Consider the following 21,498-nt stretch of genomic DNA (forward strand, 5'->3'; position numbering starts at 1 on the left):
GCCAGCACTGCCTGGACTTCGGATCTCTCCTCAGGCAGCATAAACCACACAGAGATTGTGATCAGCTGCTCAGCTTTTATGCCAGCCTTGCAACAAATCTCCTTATCTTCATGGGATCTGTATCTTCTCTTCTGCCTCCACACTACTGTCAGAAACACATATACCTAGACGTGGTGGTAACGGAGTAATAATATCTTCACTCCATCAATGCTGGTTTTTTTCAAGAAAATTTATTTTAAATCTTGGCATTTCCACAGCTGCAAATCTGGGAGAACGAGCCAGCACTTGTGGAGCTGTGTGTGTGAGCTGGATCGGGGTGACAGGGGGGAAGCTGAAGGTATCTTTTAACCCCTGATAAACTCCCAGGGACCAAGCAACCTGGTCCCCATGGCTTTTTATCACTGAGATGCTAGTTGTATAATGCCATCTCCATGGTGATTTCTACATTGAAGAAGAACATTTATTTCCTGCCACCAGTAAGAGACCACCTGAGTGTTCCGTTGCAGTATCTTCAACTCCCCAGATGCATCAGTAGCGCTGTCTTCTCTGGACTTCTTATAGAACTCATTTTTAGCAAAGTCAAGTTTCCATACTCTAGGTATTAACTTATCAGATGGGTGGTCAAAAAGATGGAAGCAAAACATTTCATGTACTGCATTTCAGTTACTTTCTCTGGGGTTTTATCACCCTTCAGGTGGTTGTCTCCAAAATAACAGGTGTCATTCTGCTCCATGAATCACGTTCCCCTACCTTTATCCGGGCACTTTTCTCTTCAGCAGCATCTTCAACGCATTTCCAGTTGCCCACCCTGAACTGTTTCAGAATGAGGAGGACACCTGGAGGAATCTACAGGTGCATAGACCAATTTGCAAAAGAACCTGTGAGCCAATGTAGGTTGTGAGATGCATATCCCACATCCAGTTCAGCCCAGTAACTTGGGAAATGGGGGAGAGGTAGCGCTGAAGACCAGACTTAGTACATTTTTACCCCCATCCATGCTTGCAACTGTAAGTTGATCTTAAATCAGTACTTTTAACCAAGTCAACCTCAATCACTGGAATAGGATACCCAGCTGAACAACTTGAGGTCACTGAATCAGAGAATGATGCCTACCCAATGGGGTTCTGAGAAATACGTAATGCCTGACATGTAGTGTATACTCACTGAATGTGGCTTTTAACCACAACCTTTATATTTTTGCCAAGAGTATCACCTTCCTGCAGCAACCCTGAGAACCTCGCACTACTCGTCTTAGATTGCGCATTCCTTTCCTATATTTAGACACAAAACTCCATTCATTTTCCCCTTGAAATGTTCATTCCCAGGATCAAGATTTTGCTTAAACACATTTTGTTTTCATGTCCAGATTATCATCTTAGCTGGAAGAACTAATAAGCAACACATTCACCCAAGAAGTATTTACTGAGCACCTACCATATGCACTGTTTTCTGGTGTTGGGGCTAGGGGGCAAACGACTCTGACAAGTCTCTGTTCTTAAGGTACTCACATTCATATGGGTGAAGATAGATAACAAACAAGGAAAAAGTTGGACAGACAAACAATTTGGGTGGTGCCGAGTATGATGCAAACACTAAAATGGTGATGCAATAGAAGATGTCAGAGGGAGAGTGGGAAGGTTACATTAAATAGATGTCCAAGGAAGATCTCTCTGAGGAGAAGCTACTAGGGCTGAGACCCTAATGACAACAAGGAACCCAAGGGCTGGCAGCAGAGCATTTTGAACATGGCCAGTGGGTGCAAAGGCCCCCACACGTGAATGGGCCTGGCCAGGTGGAAGGACAGAGGGCAAGGCTGTTGTGGTTGCCCTGAGTGCGAACGGCCCAAGATGGGATGAAAGAGGAGGTTGGGACCACACCTTATAGGGATATCAGATCATGGTCAGGGCTTTGGATTTTAGCAGGGGTGCAGTATAAGCCATGGGGAGTTTTAGACAGGTACAGAAGTAATTTACATTTTCTTTTCTTTCGAAACCGAGTCTTGCTCTGTCACCCAGGCTGGAGTGCAGTGGCATGATCTCGGCTCACGCCAGCTCCACCTCCTGGGTTCACGCCATTCTTCTGGCTCAGCCTCCTGAGTAGCTGGGACTACAGGCTCTCACCACCACACCTGGCTAATTTTTTGTATTTTTAGTAGAGATGGGGTTTCACCGTGTTAGCCAGGATGGTCTCCATCTCCTGACCTCGTGATCCGCCCGCCTCGGCCTCCCAAAGTGCTGGGAGTAATTTACATTTTCTAAAGCGTACTCTGCCAGCCAAGTGGCAAACAGACTTGGGCCTCGTAAGAGCAGAAGCAGGAGGAAACCCGAAGAGCCTGGAGAGAGACTGGTGACTGCTACCAGTGGGGATGGAGCAAAAAGGAAAATACAGGTTACAGTTTCAGGAAAAATTTCATACCAATTTCCCGAGATCATTTCTGAACTCGAATATTTTCAGTGCCCCCACATTGTGTTTCCTGCTGAATCAAGTCCTAATCACTTCGGTTTTTAAAGCCTTCCATGATACTTCCCTGAACACTGTAGCTTTCACTGATGGCCGGCTTTTTCAAACTCCCATATGATCCATACTGTATAATTAATAAGCAAACAAGGAATCACACACTATCTGCTATTCTGTGCAGTGTTTCAGGTTTTTAGTCTTCTCTTTCAAGATAGAAAATCGCTTTAGAATAGGAACTCTGCTGGCACTTTCTTCCACATCCTCCATAGCACTTAGCACAGTTCTGTACACAAGGCACGTGTGGAAATTGCTTATTGATTGATTAAAAGCATATATCACTGGCATTTGTCTCTTCAATATTTCTCTTGTATGAAGAAGGGTGATTATCTGTCAATATTCATTGCATGATTGAACCGATGTGCAATGCATTAATCATCACTGAGATAACCAGATGAGGCTTTATTGTAATCTCCTTCTATTTTGCTGAGATAATTTCACTTGCTTTGGAGTTTATGAGGCCATAAGTGGCTCCCATCTGTTGATGAACATATTTCTAAGAGTCATTTAGTCTCAAGTATGGAATACTTGAGGGGAAGTTAAATTGTAACTTTTATATTAAGTGTCATCTTAGTAACAGAACCAAAATTGGAAGCATGTGTTCAATTTTGGTTTTTCATTTTCAAAGCTTTAGGTCAGGCAAAGAATTAATTTCATTTGTTTACAAAGTAGATTATGCCTAATAAAATCTATTTTGTTTATGGTCACATTTTAATCAATCCACTGCTTTAGAAAATGAGAGAATTCTGATTGGCTAATCATTCAACATAGTAAATTACATTATTCCACATCCACAGAACACTGGCCTAATTGCATTATCCAGTAATGATGAAAATATCCCTTTTAATACATTTTGAGCAATGCAAATACCAGTGGTGAAAAAGGGAAGAATCCTGTTTATTCCATGCTTGTTTGATGATCGACCACAGAATATAACATAACACTTCTGTGTATAAGAATTTTTTCCACACTAACAATAATAAAGACAAGGTAGTTTTCACTGGATCCTTACTGGTACTCTGAATTTTCACTATTTGTCCGCATTTCTTCCCCTTCCCAGAAATTTGTTTTCTGGGAAAAACAAGTGCTACTTTGTCAAATAAAGCTTAAATAAAATTGATTTCAATTTATGCACAACAAAAGGAATGACTGGTGATTTTCTGTCTCGAGTGGGAGGCAGAAAACTCTCCAGGTGCCTTTATTCACTCCTGAGGTTCTGGTGAGCACCAAGGAACATTACCTCTGCAAGATGCAGACATACGCAAAGGGACACATCAAATTTAAGAGAGGTCCATAGATAGAAATCTGAGGGATCTGCCTTAGGGGATGTAGACCATATATAAAACACAGATTCCACAGAATCGGCCTGGTATTCACAATCACTGTTTCTTAACACATAACTCTTTTATGTCACCAAGCAGCTTTTTTCTGAGATGATGACTACTCGAATACTTCTTTTGCATATCGCCAGAAAATATCAAGTTTTGATTTGAGTCCTTAATTCAAGTTCTTTACCACAAGAAGAAAGAATAGCATGAGTAAAATGGTTTAAAGGTAGACAACAACAACAACAAACACACACACACCGTATTTTAGAATGCATATTCAAACATACTCCAAAAAATACTGTATTTTAGAATGCATATTCAAACATGATGACAAGTGGGCTCTATGGCTCATTTTGACAATAGCTTTAACCTATGAAGTGAGTGAATGTCTTTTTACACAGAGGTGATGAGTTACTGAATACTGAATGGCTCGACTAATTGTGCTTTTGGGTATCAGAACTTGGCTACTGCCTTTCGTTGCTATGCGTTGAGAGAAAAATCTCAAACGATGATGCTAACCATTTTGCTAATAAAATATGCAAAGCGGAAACATTTCAGTTACTCAGTTCATCTTCTAGTACAGATGCTAGCAAGTAGAGAAGGATATGATTTGAAAAACTCAACAGAAAGGACGAAAAAGATGAGAAAAAGATTGACTAGAAAATTATTCATGGAATATATTTCACCAGCCTATTGGGCGTTAACATCTTAGGTGGTGTGGTTAATGCTAATTTACATTAAATGGTAAATTAACTATTTTTATTTTTCATAAATGCTACATTTTCAGTACGGAGTTTCAGTATTCCATATTTTCTCACATGTGTACATACACAATGACACTGTTATTACTAACAATAAAGAACTTGTAAGAGAGTTTTTAGAAGTAACATACTTTTCTAAAAAGTACAAAGAAGGCCGAGCGCAGTGGCTCAAGCCTGTAATCCCAGCACTTTGGGAGGCCGAGACGGGTGGATCATGAGGTCAGGAGATCGAGACCATCCTGGCTAACACGGTGAAACCTTGTCTCTACTTAAAAAAAAAAAAAATACAAAAGTACAAAGAAAACATTTTATAGTGAGTGAAAATAAAGGTTTTTACTTCAAATTCTCATTTTATTTCCACGATATTTCTGCCTGGGCTCTGCCAAGGAAAACTGGCAGTGGGCAACAGATTATGCCAATGGACACTTTTTTCCCCTCTGAGTTTTTAAGCTCTTTTCAGGTGACAAATAGTTTTCTCTTAGACCAGATTCACTTGATTTTTCACTTATTTAATTAAAAAATTAATTTACTGCTCAACAGGGACCCTGGAGTATGTATATGCTCATCTTCATTGTTAAAACACTTGGAAAAAAAGACATACCACATCATAAAAATCTGTATTCCAGGGTCTCAAAACAGACTGCTTCGGGATTAATGTCCGAATTGGGGGGTTAATTAGGATGGTCATAAGTGAGATCAGTTAATTAATAGAACAAATTCCAGAAGAGGTGGGAGTGGAGTATAATGGTGGAGAGAAAGGAATTCAGAATGAGATACACCTGGATTCACATTTGAAGTCTGTCACTCACCAGCTGAGTGCCAGGAAAGAAAGACATTTAAAGCCTCCCAGAATAGTGGCCGTTGCTCACACTGTAGAGAGCGCTGGAATGCCTTATTTAATCCTGGCGCGACCACCATGCATGCATGATTTTAGACAAATTAAGTCGCCTCACTAAGATGAATCTTTTGATTTGTTCCTACTTCGCAAATAGCTTTAAGAGAGATAATTTAATGTAAAATTTAGCATAATGCCTACACACAGAAAGCTCATCGAGCATGTAATAATAATGCTAACCATTATTATTACTAATGTCGTGCTAAAGGTGGCAGGACCTGAAAAATTACTAAACCTGATTTCAAGCCTGAGTTTCCACCTGTATAAAGTGGAGATTAAAATCCTGGTCCTCACAGCGTTGTTGTGACAAAACATGAGATATGGAGCACTGAGTAATTAGCACAATTATTGATGGCAATTATTCAGAATCATTGAGTGCTTGAGTGAGAGCTATCTGCATATTCGATGGTGAATAATTCTCACAGCGTTTATTCCCACCACTATTTTCTTCTTGGTGGTCATGCTTTTAAAACATCTGAGGGCCATATTCTCAGCCTTGCTTTGTCTTGTCAATCTAAATACCTTTCCACAGGTACCTTTCACATTTTAAGTTTCTTGGCTTCCAGTTAAAGAGGCAAAGCCCAGAACTTTGACATTTACACTTAAGTATTTTCTAGGTAGAAGCCATCTGACCTTTAAAAAAGACATCTTTTATAAATTCTTCTTTGTTAACCACCATTAGTGTCACCACTTTTCGATCCTTTCAGTCCTTCTTTCAGGATTTTGAAAAAGACTCGTCAATTGGATAGCTTTTCTAAAAGTGCAACTCTCTCAATTCTGAAGGTAATCTTAAAAGGGAATTGGGACATGTGGGATCTTTACTAGCTCCATTAGTGCCAAACTTGCAAAGAGAAACTATCTTTAAGTCAAAATTGTCTCCTTGAGTGCATGGCCATTTTGACAAGAATAGTGCAAGGTAACGGAATCCCACTTTAAATTTAGAAGTTCTAAAGTTCACACTACACTGAAAAGTCATCAGTGAGTGGCACTGCCATGCTTACATTAGGGGAAAGAATCAGGAGCTCAGGTCTTGAACCGGGCAAAACATGTAACGTTCTGCAGGCAATATGGATATGGACATACAGGTAAAAAGAAGATCTGGATCTCCCTGCCCTTCGATTCTTTCATTTCCTGACTCTGTGACCATTATTCATAATAACCATGTGCAGTCCTGGTTTGTTCCTTCTGTTTTTGGTTTAGAATCCTTACCTGGGAGGGGAAGGAAGGATACCTTGTTCCTGCCTTATAAAAATCAATGACACAGCAAGTTTGAACATTCCGGTGTATAGGGAGTAGACTGTTTAAATTTAGCAGCCCCTCTAGCTACTAGAATAAGAATTTAGTGATCTGAAGAATTTACATTCCGCCAGCAGTTGATTCAGTTCTTACGATATGCAAGGCCCAACGGTGGACACAGAAATGAACCAAACACGATCTCTTTTCTTTACGGCAATGCTAGGTAGTCTCAAAAATCCTGTTGTGTTATAAATGATTAGAATATAGGGTAGAAAATATCTGTAGTAAAAGGGCAGAGAAAATAAAATGGGGTCATGGAAGAGAGTGAGATTATTCTTGGCTATGTGACAAAGGAAAGCTTCATAAAAGGTAGTATTTGAGTTAGGTCTTATATGAGTAAATTTTGTACATGCAGAGAAGGGGATTATTATGCTGATGAAATAGTTTTATAAAGAACCACTAGTTTTAAATAAAGGAGTAGAATGGGAAATAAGTCTACGAAGGTGGGGAGAATCCTCTCCAAAGGAGTACAAGATCCCAAGGCTTTGTATTTCATACTCAAAAGTTAAAAATGTATTGTATGGGGGGGCGGAGCAAGATGGCCGAATAGGAACAGCTCCAGTCTCCAACTCCCAGCGCCAGCGACACAGAAGACTGTGATTTCTGCATTTTCAACTGAGGTACTGGGTTTATCTCACTGGGGAGTGCCTGACAATCGGTGCTGGTCAGCTGCTGCAGCCCCACGAGCCAGCGAGAGCTAAAGCAGGGCGAGGCATCGCCTCACCTGGGAAGCGCAAGGGGGAAGGGAATCCCTTTTCCTAGCCAGGGGAACTGAGACACACAACACCTGGAAAATCGGGTAACTCCCACCCCAATACTGCGCTCTACCAAGGATCTTAGCAAACCAGGAGACTATATCCCACAACTGGCCGGCAGAGTCCCACGCCCACGGAGCCTCCCTCATTGCTAGCACAGCAGTCTGCCATCTCGAGGCAAGGCAGCAGTGAGGCTGGGGGAGGGGCGCCGGCCATTGCTGAGGCTTAAGTAGATAAACAAAGTGGCTGGGAAGCTCGAACTGGGTGGAGCTCACAGCAGCTCAAGGAGTCCTGCCTGTCTCTGTAGACTCCACCTCTGGGGACAGGGCACAGCTAAACAACAACAACAACAACAAAAAGCAGCTAAAACCTCTGCAGACGAAAACGACTCTGTCTGACAGCTTTGAAGTGAGCAGTGGATCTCCCAACACGGAGGTTGAGATCTGAGAAGGGACAGACTACCTGCTCAAGTGGGTCCCTGACCCCTGAGTAGCCTAACTGGGAGACATCCCCGCCTAGGGGCAGACTGACACCCCACACCTCACACAGTGGAGTACACCCCTGAGAGGAAGCTTCCATAGCAAGAATCAGACAGGTACACTCGCTGTTCAGCAATATTCTATCTTCTGCAGCCTCTGCTGCTGACACCCAGGCAAACAGGGTCTGGAGTGGACCTCAAGCAATCTCCAACAGACCTACAGCTGAGGGTCCTGACTGTTAGAAGGAAAACTAACAAACAGGAAGGACACCCACACCAAAACACCATCAGTACATCACCATCATCAAAGACTAGAGGCAGATAAAACCACGAAGATGGGGAAAAAGCAGGGCAGAAAAGCTGGAAATTCAAAAAATAAGAGCGCATCGCCCCCTGCAAAGGAACACAGCTCATCGCCAGCAATGGATCAAAGCTGGACAGAGAATGACTTTGAGGAGATGAGAGAAGAAGGCTCCAGTCCATCAAACTTCTCAGAGCTAAAGGAGGAATTACGTACCCAGTGCAAAGAAACTAAAAATCTTGAAAAAAAAAAAGTGGAAGAATTGATAACTAGAATAATTAATGCAGAGAAGGCCATAAACAAATGGACAGAGATGAAAACCATGACACGAGAAATATGTGACAAATGCACAAGGTTCAGTAACCGACTTGATCAACTGGAAGAAAGAGTATCAGCGATTGAGGATCAAATGAATGAAATGAAGCGAGAAGAGAAACCTAAAGAAAAAAGAAGAAAAAAAATGAACAAAGCCTGCAAGAAGTATGGGATTATGTAAAAAGACCAAATCTACGTCTGATTGGGGTGCCTGAAAGTGAGGGGGGAAAATGGAACCAAGTTGGAAAACACTCTTCAGGATATCATCCAGGAGAACTTCCCCAACCTAGTAGGGCAGGCCAACATTCAAATTCAGGAAATACAGAGAACGCCACAAAGATACTCCTTGAGAAGAGCAACTCCAAGCCACATAATTGCCAGATTCACCAAAGTTGAAATGAAGGAAAAAATCTTAAGGGCAGCCAGAGAGAAAGGTCGGGTTACCCACAAAGGGAAGCCCATCAGACTAACAGCAGATCTCTCGGCAGAAACTCTACAAGCCAGAATTTCATATCCAGCCAAACTGTTTCATAAGTGAAGGAGAAATAAAATCCTTTACAGATAAGCAAATGCTTAGAGATTTTTGTCACCACCAGGCCTGCCTTACAAGAGACCCTGAAGGAGGCACTCAACATGGAAAGGAACAACTGGTACCAGCCATTGCAAAAACATGCCAAAATGTAAAGACCATCGAGGCTAGGAAGAAACTACATCAACTAATGAGCAAAATAACCAGTTATTATCATAATGGCAGGATCAAGTTCACACATAACAATCTTAACCTTAAATGTAAATGGACTAAATGCTCCAATTAAAAGACACAGACTGGCAAACTGGATAAAGAGTCAAGACCCATCAGTCTGCTGTATTCAGGAGACCCATGTCACACGCAGAGACATACATAGACTCAAAATAAAGGGATGGAGGAAGGTCTACCAAGCAAATGGAGAACAAAAAAAAGCAGGGGTTGCAATACTAGTCTCTGATAAAACAGACTTTAAACCATCAAAGATCAAAAGAGACAAAGAAGGCCATTACATAATGGTAAAGGGATCAATTCAACAGGAAGAGCTAACTATCCTAAATATATATGCACCCAATACAGGAGCACCCAGATTTATAAAGCAAGTCCTTAAAGACTTACAAAGAGACTTAGACTCCCATACAATAATAATGGGAGACTTCAACACCCCACTGTCAACATTAGACAGATCAACGAGACAGAAAGTTAACAAGGATATCCAGGAATTGAACTCATCTCTGCAGCAAGCAGACCTAATAGACATCTACAGAACTCTCCACCCCAAATCAACAGAATATACATTCTACTCAGCACCACATCACACTTATTCCAAAATTGACCACATAATTGGAAGTAAAGCACTCCTCAGCAAATGTAAAAGAACAGAAATTATAACAAACTGTCTCTCAGACCACAGTGCAATCAAACTAGAACTCAGGACTAAGAAACTCAATCAAAACCGCTCAACTACATGGAAACTGAATAACCTGCTCCTGAATGACTACTGGGTACATAACGAAATGAAGGCAGAAATAAAGATGTTCTTTGAAACCAATGAGAACAAAGATACAACATACCAGAATCTCTGGGACACATTTAAAGCAGTGTGTAGAGGGAAATTTATAGCACTAAATGCACACAAGAGAAAGCTGGAAAGATCTAAAATTGACACTCTAACATCACAATTAAATGAACTAGAGAAGCAAGAACAAACACATTCAAAAGCTAGCAGAAGTCAAGAAATAACTAAGATCAGAGCAGAACTGAAGGAGATAGAGACACAAAAAACCCTCCAAAAAATCAATGAATCCAGGAGTTGGTTTTTTGAAAAGATCAACAAAATTGACAGACCACTAGCAAGACTAATAAAGAAGAAAAGAGAGAAGAATCAAATCGACGCAATTAAAAATGATAAAGGGGATATCACCACCGACCCCACAGAAATACAAACTACCATCAGAGAATACTATAAACACCTCTACGCAAATAAACTGGAAAACCTAGAAGAAATGGATAATTTCCTGGACACTTACACTCTTCCAAGACTAAACCAGGAAGAAGTTGAATCCCTGAATAGACCAATAGTAGGCTCTGAAATTGAGGCAATAATTAATAGCCTACCAACCAAAAAAAGTCCAGGACCAGATGGATTCACAGCTGAATTCTACCAGAGGTATAAGGAGGAGTTGGTACCATTCCTTCTGAAACTATTCCAATCAATAGAAAAAGAGGGAATCCTCCCTAACTCATTTTATGAGGCCAACATCATCCTGATACCAAAGCCTGGCAGAGACACAACAAAAAAAGAGAATTTTAGACCAATATCCCTGATGAACATTGATGCAAAAATCCTCAATAAAATACTGGCAAACCGGATCCAGCAGCACATCAAAAAGCTTATCCACCATGATCAAGTGGGCTTCATCCCTGGGATGCAAGGCTGGTTCAACATACGCAAGTCAATAAACGTAATCCAGCATATAAACAGAACCAAAGACAAAAACCACATGATTATCTCAATAGATGCAGAAAAGGCCTTTGACAAAATTCACCAGCCCTTCATGCTAAAAACGCTCAATAAATTCAGTATTGATGGAACGTATCTCAAAATCATAAGAGCTATTTATGACAAACCCACAGCCAATATCATACTGAATGGGCAAAAACTGGAAAAATTCCCTTTGAAAACTGGCACAAGACAGGGATGCCCTCTCTCACCACTCCTATTCAACATAGTGTTGGAAGTTCTGGCTAGGGCAATTAGGCAAGAGAAAGAAATCAAGGGTATTCAGTTAGGAAAAGAAGAAGTCAATTTGTCCCTCTTTGCAGATGACATGATTGTATATTTAGAAAACCCCACTGTCTCAGCCCAAAATCTCCTTAAGCTGATAAGAAACTTCAGCAAAGTCTCAGGATACAAAATTAATGTGCTAAAATCACAAGCATTCTTATACACCAGTAACAGACAAACAGATAGCCAAATCATGAATGAACTTCCATTCACAATTGCTTCAAAGAGAATAAAATACCTAGGAATCCAACTTACAAGGGATGTAAAGGACCTCTTCAAGGAGAACTACAAACCACTGCTCAGTGAAATAAAAGAGGACACAAACAAATGGAAGAACATACCATGCTCATGGATAGGAAGAATCAATATCATGAAAATGGCCATACTGCCCAAGGTAATTTATAGATGCAATGCCATCCCCATCAAGCTACCAATGAGTTTCTTCACAGAATTGGAAAAAACTGCTTTAAAGTTCATATGGAACCAAAAAAGAGCCCGCATTGCCAAGACAATCCTAAGTCAAAAGAACAAAGCTGGAGGCATCACGCTACCTGACTTCAAACTATACTACAAGGCTACAGTAACCAAAACAGCATGGTACTGGTACCAAAACAGAGATATAGACCAATGGAACAGAACAGAGTCCTCAGAAATAATACCACACATCTACAGCCATCTGATCTTTGACAACCCTGAGGGAAACAAGAAATGGGGAAAGGATTCCCTATTTAATAAATGGTGCTGGGAAAATTGTCTAGCCATAAGTAGAAAGCTGAAACTGGATCCTTTCCTTACTCCTTATATGAAAATTAATTCAAGATGGATTAGAGACTTAAATGTTAGACCTACTACCATAAAAACCCTAGAAGAAAACCTAGGTAATACCATTCAGGACATAGGCATGGGCAAGGACTTCATGTCTAAAACACCAAAAGCAGTGGCAACAAAAGCCAAAACTGACAAATGGGATCTAATTAAACTAAAGAGCTTCTGTACAGCAAAAGAAACTACCATCAGAGTGAACAGGCAACCTACAGAATGGGAGAAAATTTTTGCAATCTACTCATCTGACAAAGGGCTAATATCCAGAACCTACAAAGAACTCAAACAAATTTACAAGAAAAAAACAAACAACCCCATCAAAAAGTGGGCAAAGGATATGAACAGACAGTTCTCAAAAGAAGACATTCATACAGCCAACAGACACATGAAAAAATGCTCATCATCACTGGTCATCAGAGAAATGCAAATCAAAACCACAATGAGATACCATCTCACACCAGTTAGAATGGCAATCATTAAAAAGTCAGGAAACAACAGGTGCTGGAGAAGATGTGGAGACATAGGAACACTTTTACACTGTTGGTGGGATTGTAAACTAGCTCATGTTTTCCATAATGTATGGCGATTCCTCAAGGATCTAGAACTAGATGTACCATATGACCCAGCCATCCCATTACTGGGTATATACCCAAAGGATTATAAATCATGCTGTACACATGCACACGTATGTTTATTGTGGCACTATTCACAATAGCAAAGACTTGGAATCAACCCAAATGTCCATCAGTGACAGACTGGATTAAGAAAACGTGGCACATATACACCATGGAATACTATGCAGCCATAAAAGAGGATGAGTTTGTGTCCTTTGTAGGGACATGGATGCAGCTGGAAACCATCATTCTCAGCAAACTATCACAAGAACAGAAAACCAAACACCGCATGTTCTCACTCATAGGTGGGAACTGAACAATGAGATCACTTGGACTGGGGAAGGGGAACATCACACACCGGGGCCTATCACGGGGAGGGGGGAGGGGGGAGGGGGGAAGGATTGCATTGGGAGTTATACCTGATGTAAATGACGAGTTGATGGGTGCAGCACGCCAACATGGCACAGGTATACATATGTAACAAACCTGCACATTATCCACATGTACCCTAGAACTTAAAGTATAAAAAAAAAAAAAAAAAAGAAATGTATGGCTTTCCATCAGAATCACATACTGAGTTTTTGAAATTGCAAATATCTGAGCAGGATCATTCCCAACATTTGTGGGGCCTACAGCAAGAGCATGAATGGAGGTCCACATACTATATGTGGAACTATTTCTAAGTGTTAAGGGAAGCTACACCCAAGACCTGGTCCTTGTTCCCATCCAAGGGACTGCTCTGGGACTAGGAGACTCAAGGAGCCCTGCTGTCCCTCAAGGCCATCCTACACTAGAGGTCTGATTGGTTGCTTGGAACTTCAGTGGGGGGAACAGGATGGACCCTGGACTTAGCCTGGGGAGTCGTGGGCAGGGCCTGCATCTGTCCCATCAAGGACGGAAATGACTCAGTCCAGGTCTTCTGGTTACTGAGGAGAACATGTTCTCCTACCTCATGTTTTCCTTTTCTGGTTCCAGATTACCAGGAGTTCTAAGCACCAGCTGAAACTATACTCACCCACTCCACAGCCCCTCCCCAAGCAGAGGGGATGGTGGCAGTACAGTTAGCTGGGGAACACAGTCTGCCTGTATGTCCTCCCACTTCGGGGGCTATTGGGTGGCTATCTAGAAACTAAAGCATCCCTTCTTTCTTTGATTTCACAGGGCCCACACAGCCCCACCTCTCTCAATAAGGGAATTTCACTCTTTTATTGGTCTGTCCCATTTGCCCAGATGATCCAGTTCAGCTGCTATGTTCCTTTCCACATTTTGTGAGCTCTCAGTTGGTCATGAAACTTTAAAACATGAGGCTGAGAAAAAGAAAAATCTGTCTTTGCATGGCTGTTTTTGTGATGCTTGGAGACTCCTAAAGCCTGTGACCTTTCTTGGTCGGGTCTGAGGGTTGTGCTGTATCTTAACCCAAGTCTAGAGCTACTGACCCAGAATGTCTTGGGGTTAGAATTGGAGATGGGGGTCTCAGGATCTGTGCTAACAAGTTTCAGAGGTGACTATAACGCCCAGTTAGGGTTAAAATTACTGTTAACAAGGAATGAGGAGGTTTTTCTACTTAGTTTTTATTTCTCAGCAAGATGATATTTTAAAACTGCAAACTACTGCAAACTGCAGCAGAATGGAAGATGAACAGAAAGGTGGTGAGGCTAACAGGAGAGCCTCAAGAAATCACCGAGGAAATGAGACAAGGGCATGGATGAAGCAGGGGTTATGGGTGGAGGTGAGGAGCTGGTTGGGAGAGGTCAACAGGAGATCCCATCAGAAGTGCCCAGTGCTCAGAGGGAGAGATGGAGTCGAGGATGACTCTGAGGTTTCCAGCTTGTTATGGGCCAAATTATATCCCCCAAACAGATATGTTGAAGTCCTAACTCCTAGTACCTAAGAATGCAACCTTATTTGATTATAGGGTCTCTGCCACTGCGATTAAGTTAAGAGAAGGTCACTGAGGGAAGGCCCTAAGCCAAGATGGCTGGGATTCTTATAAGGGGAGGGACACAACGGGAGGGCAGCCATGTGTCCACAGGGGCAGAGAGTGGAGTGATGCGGCTGTAAGCCAAGGAATGTCAAGGATTGCTGGCAAGCACTGGAAGATAAAAAGAGCGAGAAAGGCTCCTTCCCTGCAGGTTTCAGAGAGAGCATGGCCCTGCTGACACCCTCTTTTGGATGTGAGACAATACATTTCTGTTATTTTAAGGCACGTCTTCATGGTACTTTGTTATGGCAGCCCTAGGGACCAAATACAGAGCTGTAAGGGCCTGCGCTGGTGTTGCCTCTCTGCACTGGGTCGTCAGTGAGGGCAAGCATTTCTCCTAGAGAGCACCTGTCTGTGAGCGTTCTCCACAACATAGACATCCTCTGCACTAGAAACAGAGCCCCGTATTCGGTGTCCCTCTTTGTCATCCAGCGGCACAAACACAAGGTATTAATTCACTGAGGGTTTCAATTATCTGCTATATAAAAAGGCATCAACATAAAAGGTTTAAATTGTCTTTTATATAATAAGGCAGTTTCCAAAAATTCAATTAAGAATTTACATTCAGTTTTCCCATTCTTATGCTGACCATGTATAATTTTATTTTGAAAGCATTTTTGGTAATATTTTGAAGTGTTATCTTTCATCTAGTATCATAAAAATTATTTAGAAAACCTATAGAAAATTTCATCTCTACAAGTAACGTTTTTCAGATAGGAAATGATTGCAGCAAGGAACTGCCAAAGAGACAGCTGAAAAAAAAATTGGGTCATGCATTCATCCCATTCTAGAACAGAGGCTACCAAGCAGTTCACTGCTCATTTTTGTCCTCTTCTGGTAAACAAGCTGCGTTAACAAGTTACTTTTAAAAAGCATACTAATTTCCCCAGTGAATTGCATAGGAAAGAATCCAGCGTTCCCTCCAGAGGACTCAAATAGTTGTTTGTTCTCAGAGCTCAGGTGTGGTAAAATAGCCATGGGCTAAAAGCACAGGCTGGATATTAGCCAGCAGGCTAGAGCTTCCGCTCCGCTCCTGATTTCTCACGTTGGTGCACAACTCATAGCCTGCCTGATGTGGGCGGGGTGGTGCGGGAAGACTCGATTTTCAATTTCAATTTAATTACACAATCTATAGTGCCTAGTGGGAAGGATTTAGGGGCAAGATTAACGCTCAGCAGTGTTCCATTTTGCCTTTCTTTCTGATAAAAAATGCTGTATTGATTATCTAAAGTGGGTTTTCAAAAATGTTTTTCAAGAGCCAAACTATTTTGGTGGCATAGTGATTTGAAAAAGAAGGTGACTTTATTTCTTTACTTTTTGCCAGAGTTTATATAAACTAGAGGTATAAGATACCTTTTTGAATTGTATTGCCAGTATATCATTCTTGAGAATGGAGAGCATTTCTCTACTTGGGAGAAGAATGAATAGAAATTTCATTGTAGGATTAGAAATATAAGCAATGACTGAACGAGATAATGATCTGTTCTGAGAATGACTACATAATTAAAATATTAAGACCTTTCCCTCTCCAGTTAAAATCTAAAGAATTTCACTCTCTTATTGAGACTGAAAGCCATTATAATTTTATCTAGCATCAGATTAATATTTAAGATTATGAGTAAATATGTGGCATTCTATTTTGGTGTCTACATATTTTGTTAGTTTTGCTAAATGTAAAAGAAGCAAAAACAGGAGATGAAAATCTACCCATCAGAAGTGACCTTAGTATATTTTTTGACCAACTGCTTTAGGTTGTTAATAAGGGAAACAGGTAGGTTGTTACATTTATAAGGAAAACAGGTCAAGTATTCCTATATGATTTAAATAAATAAAAATAGCAGCAGTAAACTTTACTGGCTAACTGTTGCTGAGCCTCACCAAACCACTTGAGTAGATACAAATAATTTAAAATGCAATAATAAACAAACTAAGGGCCTGTGCGGTGGCTCACGCCTGTAATCCCAGCACTTTGGGAGGCTGAGGCAGGCCGATCATGAGGTCAAGAGATCGAGACCATCCTGGCCAACATGGTGAAACCCGGTCTGTACTAAAAATACAAAAGTTAGCTGGGCGTGGTGGCACATGCCTGTAGTCCCAGCTACTTGGGAGGCTGAGGTAGGAGAATCGCTTGAACCTGGGAGGTGGAGGTTGCAGTGAGCCGAGATTGTGGCACTGCATTCCAGCCTGGTGACAGAGCGAGACTCCATCTAAAAAAAAAAAAAAAAAGAAAGAAAGAAAGAAAGAAAGAAAGAAACTATGTTCAAAAGGCAAATGAACTATTTGAAATGGCCAATTGATTTTGCTATTTCACAATGATGGTGTTTTCAAGTATTAAGAGAGTTGCTACTAGAAGTCAACATGTACAATAGTATTCAAAAACAAAATGGCACCTGATTAAATTTTGGCTACTGAATTTGAAAAATAGTATATTAGCCAAATGGGTTGACAATTTTGAAAGCTTGATGAGTTACAGGGCATCTGGCACAGATTGGGTGAAACTAGAACTTTATTGGGATGGACTGACAATAGGAACTAGAATTGGAATTTCTTTTGGAGCGCACTTAGAAGGTTGCAAAATGCACTTTTAATTGGTATAAACGTAGATTTACCACCCTTCTCTTTGGTAAGGGTGAGTTGTAATTTATGCCATTGAAAGGAAAAAAGAAAGAAGATACGGAAATTTGTACCTATGGGTGAAACCCAAGCATATTTTTCCACAGGTCAATATCTGCATTCTCTGAGTCTAGTGGCACAGGCAGGGTTTGGAGAAACTGTCGCTAAGCTGGCCTGGGGAAAAAGTAGGTGGGGTAGGGCAAGATGTGCTTTGGGGGAAGGTCTCCCTTGGTTTGTTTGTGTGGCTGCAGGTCTCAAGCTCCTAAAACAGTTCTATAGAAGGACACCATCTACCTAGAAATACAAAAATAGATCAGTAAGAAGATGGGATAAGAAAACCGTGATGCAAACAGGAAGATGCTGGTCAACTGTGAGTAGAAACAAAAGACCAGAATGGAAGATCAACTTGTGGTGTATAGGGAGCCAGTTCTTAGCTGTTTGGGAGGCAGTGACTTTGAGCTGATTGAATGAAAACCTGAGAAAATCACGGACAGTAACCTTAGTTAAGGGAAAAGCAGATGGAAATATCTATTTGCTGCCATGATAGTATCAATGCAGAGGTCACAATCAGGTCAGAGAGATACTTGCAAGTTAGAACTGGCAGAGTCTCATTAGTCTACTGTTTCCTGTTTGGGTAGGATGTGGTAGGGAAGGACTTGGCTTGGGAGAAGACAAAGAAAGTGCATGATCATCTACATATGACCAAATATGTTTTTTTCCCCAGAACCAGTAACATATATATTGCTCATAACTAACAGCTAACATTACCCCCCGCTTTTTTTACATTTACACATGTTTAATTATTAACATTTGAAACAAAATTCTATATTAGAGTTTATGAGAAGTGAGAGAATACCTGGTTGGTGATATGTTCCTGGATTTTTTCTGTACTCACTGAAAGAGAAAGCAAAAAGAATTTTTACATTAAAGCATGAAAATGAATAAAATGTGGTACTGATCCTGCTCTGTTTACAGTAAACACTTCCAAGCAGTCATGGACTCTCTGAGCAAAGATTTCTATCACAATGTGGACTTTTACAACCACTTCAATAACTGGGGGAAAAAAGTTAAAACCTAAATAAACTGTGTTAGGCAAAGATAACAGAAAATGGAATGGAAATCCAATAAGGGTGATACCAGCAGAAGGTATTAAACTTTCGCAGAGAAATGATGAAGAGATGAAAAGGACCGAAGAGAAATTTGAACAACAGCCAGTCAAAACAAAGTTTTCCAAACAATAACAACCTATTGAAGTATAATACTAATACTAAGCTCAGAGAACCCTGAGAACCAGACAAGGAGATTTGAGGTGGCAGGGCAGAAGTGCTACTTCAAAAAACATTTCTTACATAGGGAGTGATAAAGGCCTTATTATACTTTGTTGTTATGGTATTGCCAGAGATTGAAGTACAAGCCAACAGTTCTATAAATTGTATCTTCATCAGGATGAAAAACATTCAGAGAAATATATGACAGGCAACCAAGGGGCATAAAAAATAAGGATTCTAATATATTTCTCAGTCATTGTGAAAACAGCCTGAAAGTGATCAATGTTATGTATGTCTTAAATAGAGGAAAATAAAATCCTTAGTAGTAATAAATAAAAAACCATGAGAAAAGAAAATAAAGAAGACATTTAGTGGCATCACAGTTATTATGTGTTTGTGAACACCTCAGTGTTCACGAACATTTTATTAAATGGGTCTCTTTTAAAAAAAACAAACTTTAATTTTAATTGAAATAACTGTTGAGTCACATGTAGTTGTAAGAAATAATGCAGAGAGATTTCTTGTACTTTTTACCCAGTTCCCCTAATGGTAACATCTTGAAAAGCTATAGTACAACGTTACAACCAGGGTGTTAATATTGATACGGTCAAAGTAAAGAGTATTTCCTTACCACGAGTATCACCCTTTTTGTCCACTATAGCTACATCACTTCCCCTCCACCTGCATGCTCTCCTTAAACCCTGGTAACCACTAGTCTGTTTTCCATTTCTGTCATTTTGTCATTTCAAGAATGTTATACAAATGAATCATAAAGCATAGAGCCTTTAAGGACTGGCTTTTTTCACTCGGTGTACTTCTCCGGAGATTCATCCAGGTTGCTGTGTGTGTCAACGTGGTGGGTTTCTTTTTATTTTTGATGTATTCTATGGTATAGATGTGCCAAAGTTTGTTTAGCCATTTACTCGTTGAAGGATATCTTGGTAGTTTCTAAGTTTTGACTATGATGAATAAAGCTGCTATAAACATTTGTGTACAGGTTATTATGTGAACATAAATCTTCATTTCTCTGAAATAAATGTCCAGAAGTGACATTGCTGGGTTATATAATAGTTGTAGGTTTAATTGTTTGAGAAACTGCCAAACCGTTTTCAAAAAAAAGATGTCCCAATTGAAACTTACTGGTCAAGTAGTCAACCAATAATAAGCATACTTAAACATTTTGTTAAGTATTCAGTACCAAGCTAGATGTCATATGAGATACAGTAGAAGTGTAAGAAGTATAGGGGAAATTGAATGATGATGTTCAGAGTGGGCTATTTGATGGTGTCATTATTAGGAAATGTCTGATGCCTAGGGCCAGTCTTAGACTCGCCAGATAATAAGAATCAATTTTCTTCATTTTCGCAAAGGCAATGCTCAATCAGATACTCTTGATATGTTTTAGATTTCTTTTGTCAGTTTATATGCAGAGTGTTTAAAGAAGAGACAACATGGTTTGTGGGAAAAGCTTGGCCTTTTAAATTACAGATCACTGGTGTTTAAATGTGGGCTTCCCAAAGAAGTGATGTTTGAGTCAAAGCCTGAAAGATGATAAAGGAGTTAACTTGACCAAGAAGAGGGGGAAGAACATTCAGGTAGAAGGAAGAACATGACAAGGGCCATGTGATAGGAGGGAGCATAGTGGATTCAAGGATAGAAAGGAGGCCAGCATGGCAGGTGTGGAGAGGTGAGCAGGGCATAGTGTGAGGGAGGCTACACAGGTAGGCAGGAAACCCTGCAAAGAATTCAGGTAGACCATTTTTGGGAAATGTAAGATCCTCTCAAGAGCAGTGGGAAATTGGCCATTAAGGGGATTCAGGCCAGTGCATGGGTAGTGACATCAGAATAGCATGCACAGCCTATGTCCTGAATGGTATTGCCTAGGTTTTCTTCTAGGGTTTATGGTTTTAGATCTTATGTTTAAGTCTTTAATCCATCTTGATTTAATATTTGTATAAGGTGTAAGGAAGGGGTCCAGTTTCTGTTTTCTGCATACGGCTAGCCAGTTTTCCCAAAACTATTTATTAAACAGGGAATCCTTTCCCCATTGCTTGTTTTTGTCAGGTTTGTCAAAGATCAGATGGTGGTAGATGTGTGGTGTTATTTCTGAGGACTCTGTTCTGTTCCATTTGTCTATATATCTGTTTTGGTACCAGTACCATCCTGTTTTGGTTACTGTAGCCTTGTAGTACAGTTGGAAGTCAGGTAGCATGATGTCTCCAGCTTTGTTCTTTTTGCTTAGGACTGTCTTGGCTATATGGGCTCTTTTTTGGTTCTATATGAAATTTAAAGTAGTTTTTTTCTAATTCTGTAAAGAAAGTCAATGGTAGTTTGATGGGGATAGCATTGAATCTATAAATTACTTTGGGCAGCATGGCCATTTTCATGATACTGATTCTTCCTATCAATGGGCATGGAATGTTTTTCCGTTTGTTCATGTCCTCTCATATTTCCTTGAGCAGTGGTTTGTAGTTCTCCTTGAAGAGGTCCTTCACATCCCTTGTAAGTTGTATGCCTAGGTATTTTATTTTCTTTGTAGCAGTTGTGAATGGGAGTTCACTCATGATTTGGCTCTCTGTTTGTCTATTATTGGTGTATAGGGATGCTTGTGAATTCATGACTAAAACACCGAAAGCAATGGCAACAAAAGCCAAAATTGAAAAATGGGATCTAATTAAACTAAAGAGCTTCTGCACAGCAAAAGAAACTATCACCAGAGTGAACTACAGAATAGGAGAAAATGT

General features: G+C 40.4%; 1 protein-coding gene and 1 long non-coding RNA gene across 4 annotated transcripts in view; one reads left to right on the forward strand and one right to left on the reverse strand.

Moving 5' to 3' along the window:
• CHST9 (carbohydrate sulfotransferase 9) overlaps positions 1-21,498 on the reverse strand; it is a 281,990-nt gene that overhangs the window by 16,620 nt on the left and 243,872 nt on the right. For all 3 annotated transcript variants that reach the window (XM_017951647.2, XM_017951646.2, XM_031658941.1), the window contains one exon: positions 18,343-18,380. In XM_017951647.2, the coding sequence (XP_017807136.1) occupies positions 18,343-18,380 (38 nt within the window). The remainder of the gene's footprint in view (positions 1-18,342; positions 18,381-21,498) is intronic.
• The window catches only part of LOC110741752, a 126,752-nt gene that overhangs the window by 8,386 nt on the left and 96,868 nt on the right, over positions 1-21,498 (forward strand). The gene's annotated exons all lie outside the window — the stretch shown is intronic.

Source organism: Papio anubis, chromosome 19, assembly GCF_008728515.1.
Source record: "Papio anubis isolate 15944 chromosome 19, Panubis1.0, whole genome shotgun sequence".
NCBI classification, from domain to species: Eukaryota; Metazoa; Chordata; class Mammalia; order Primates; family Cercopithecidae; genus Papio; species Papio anubis.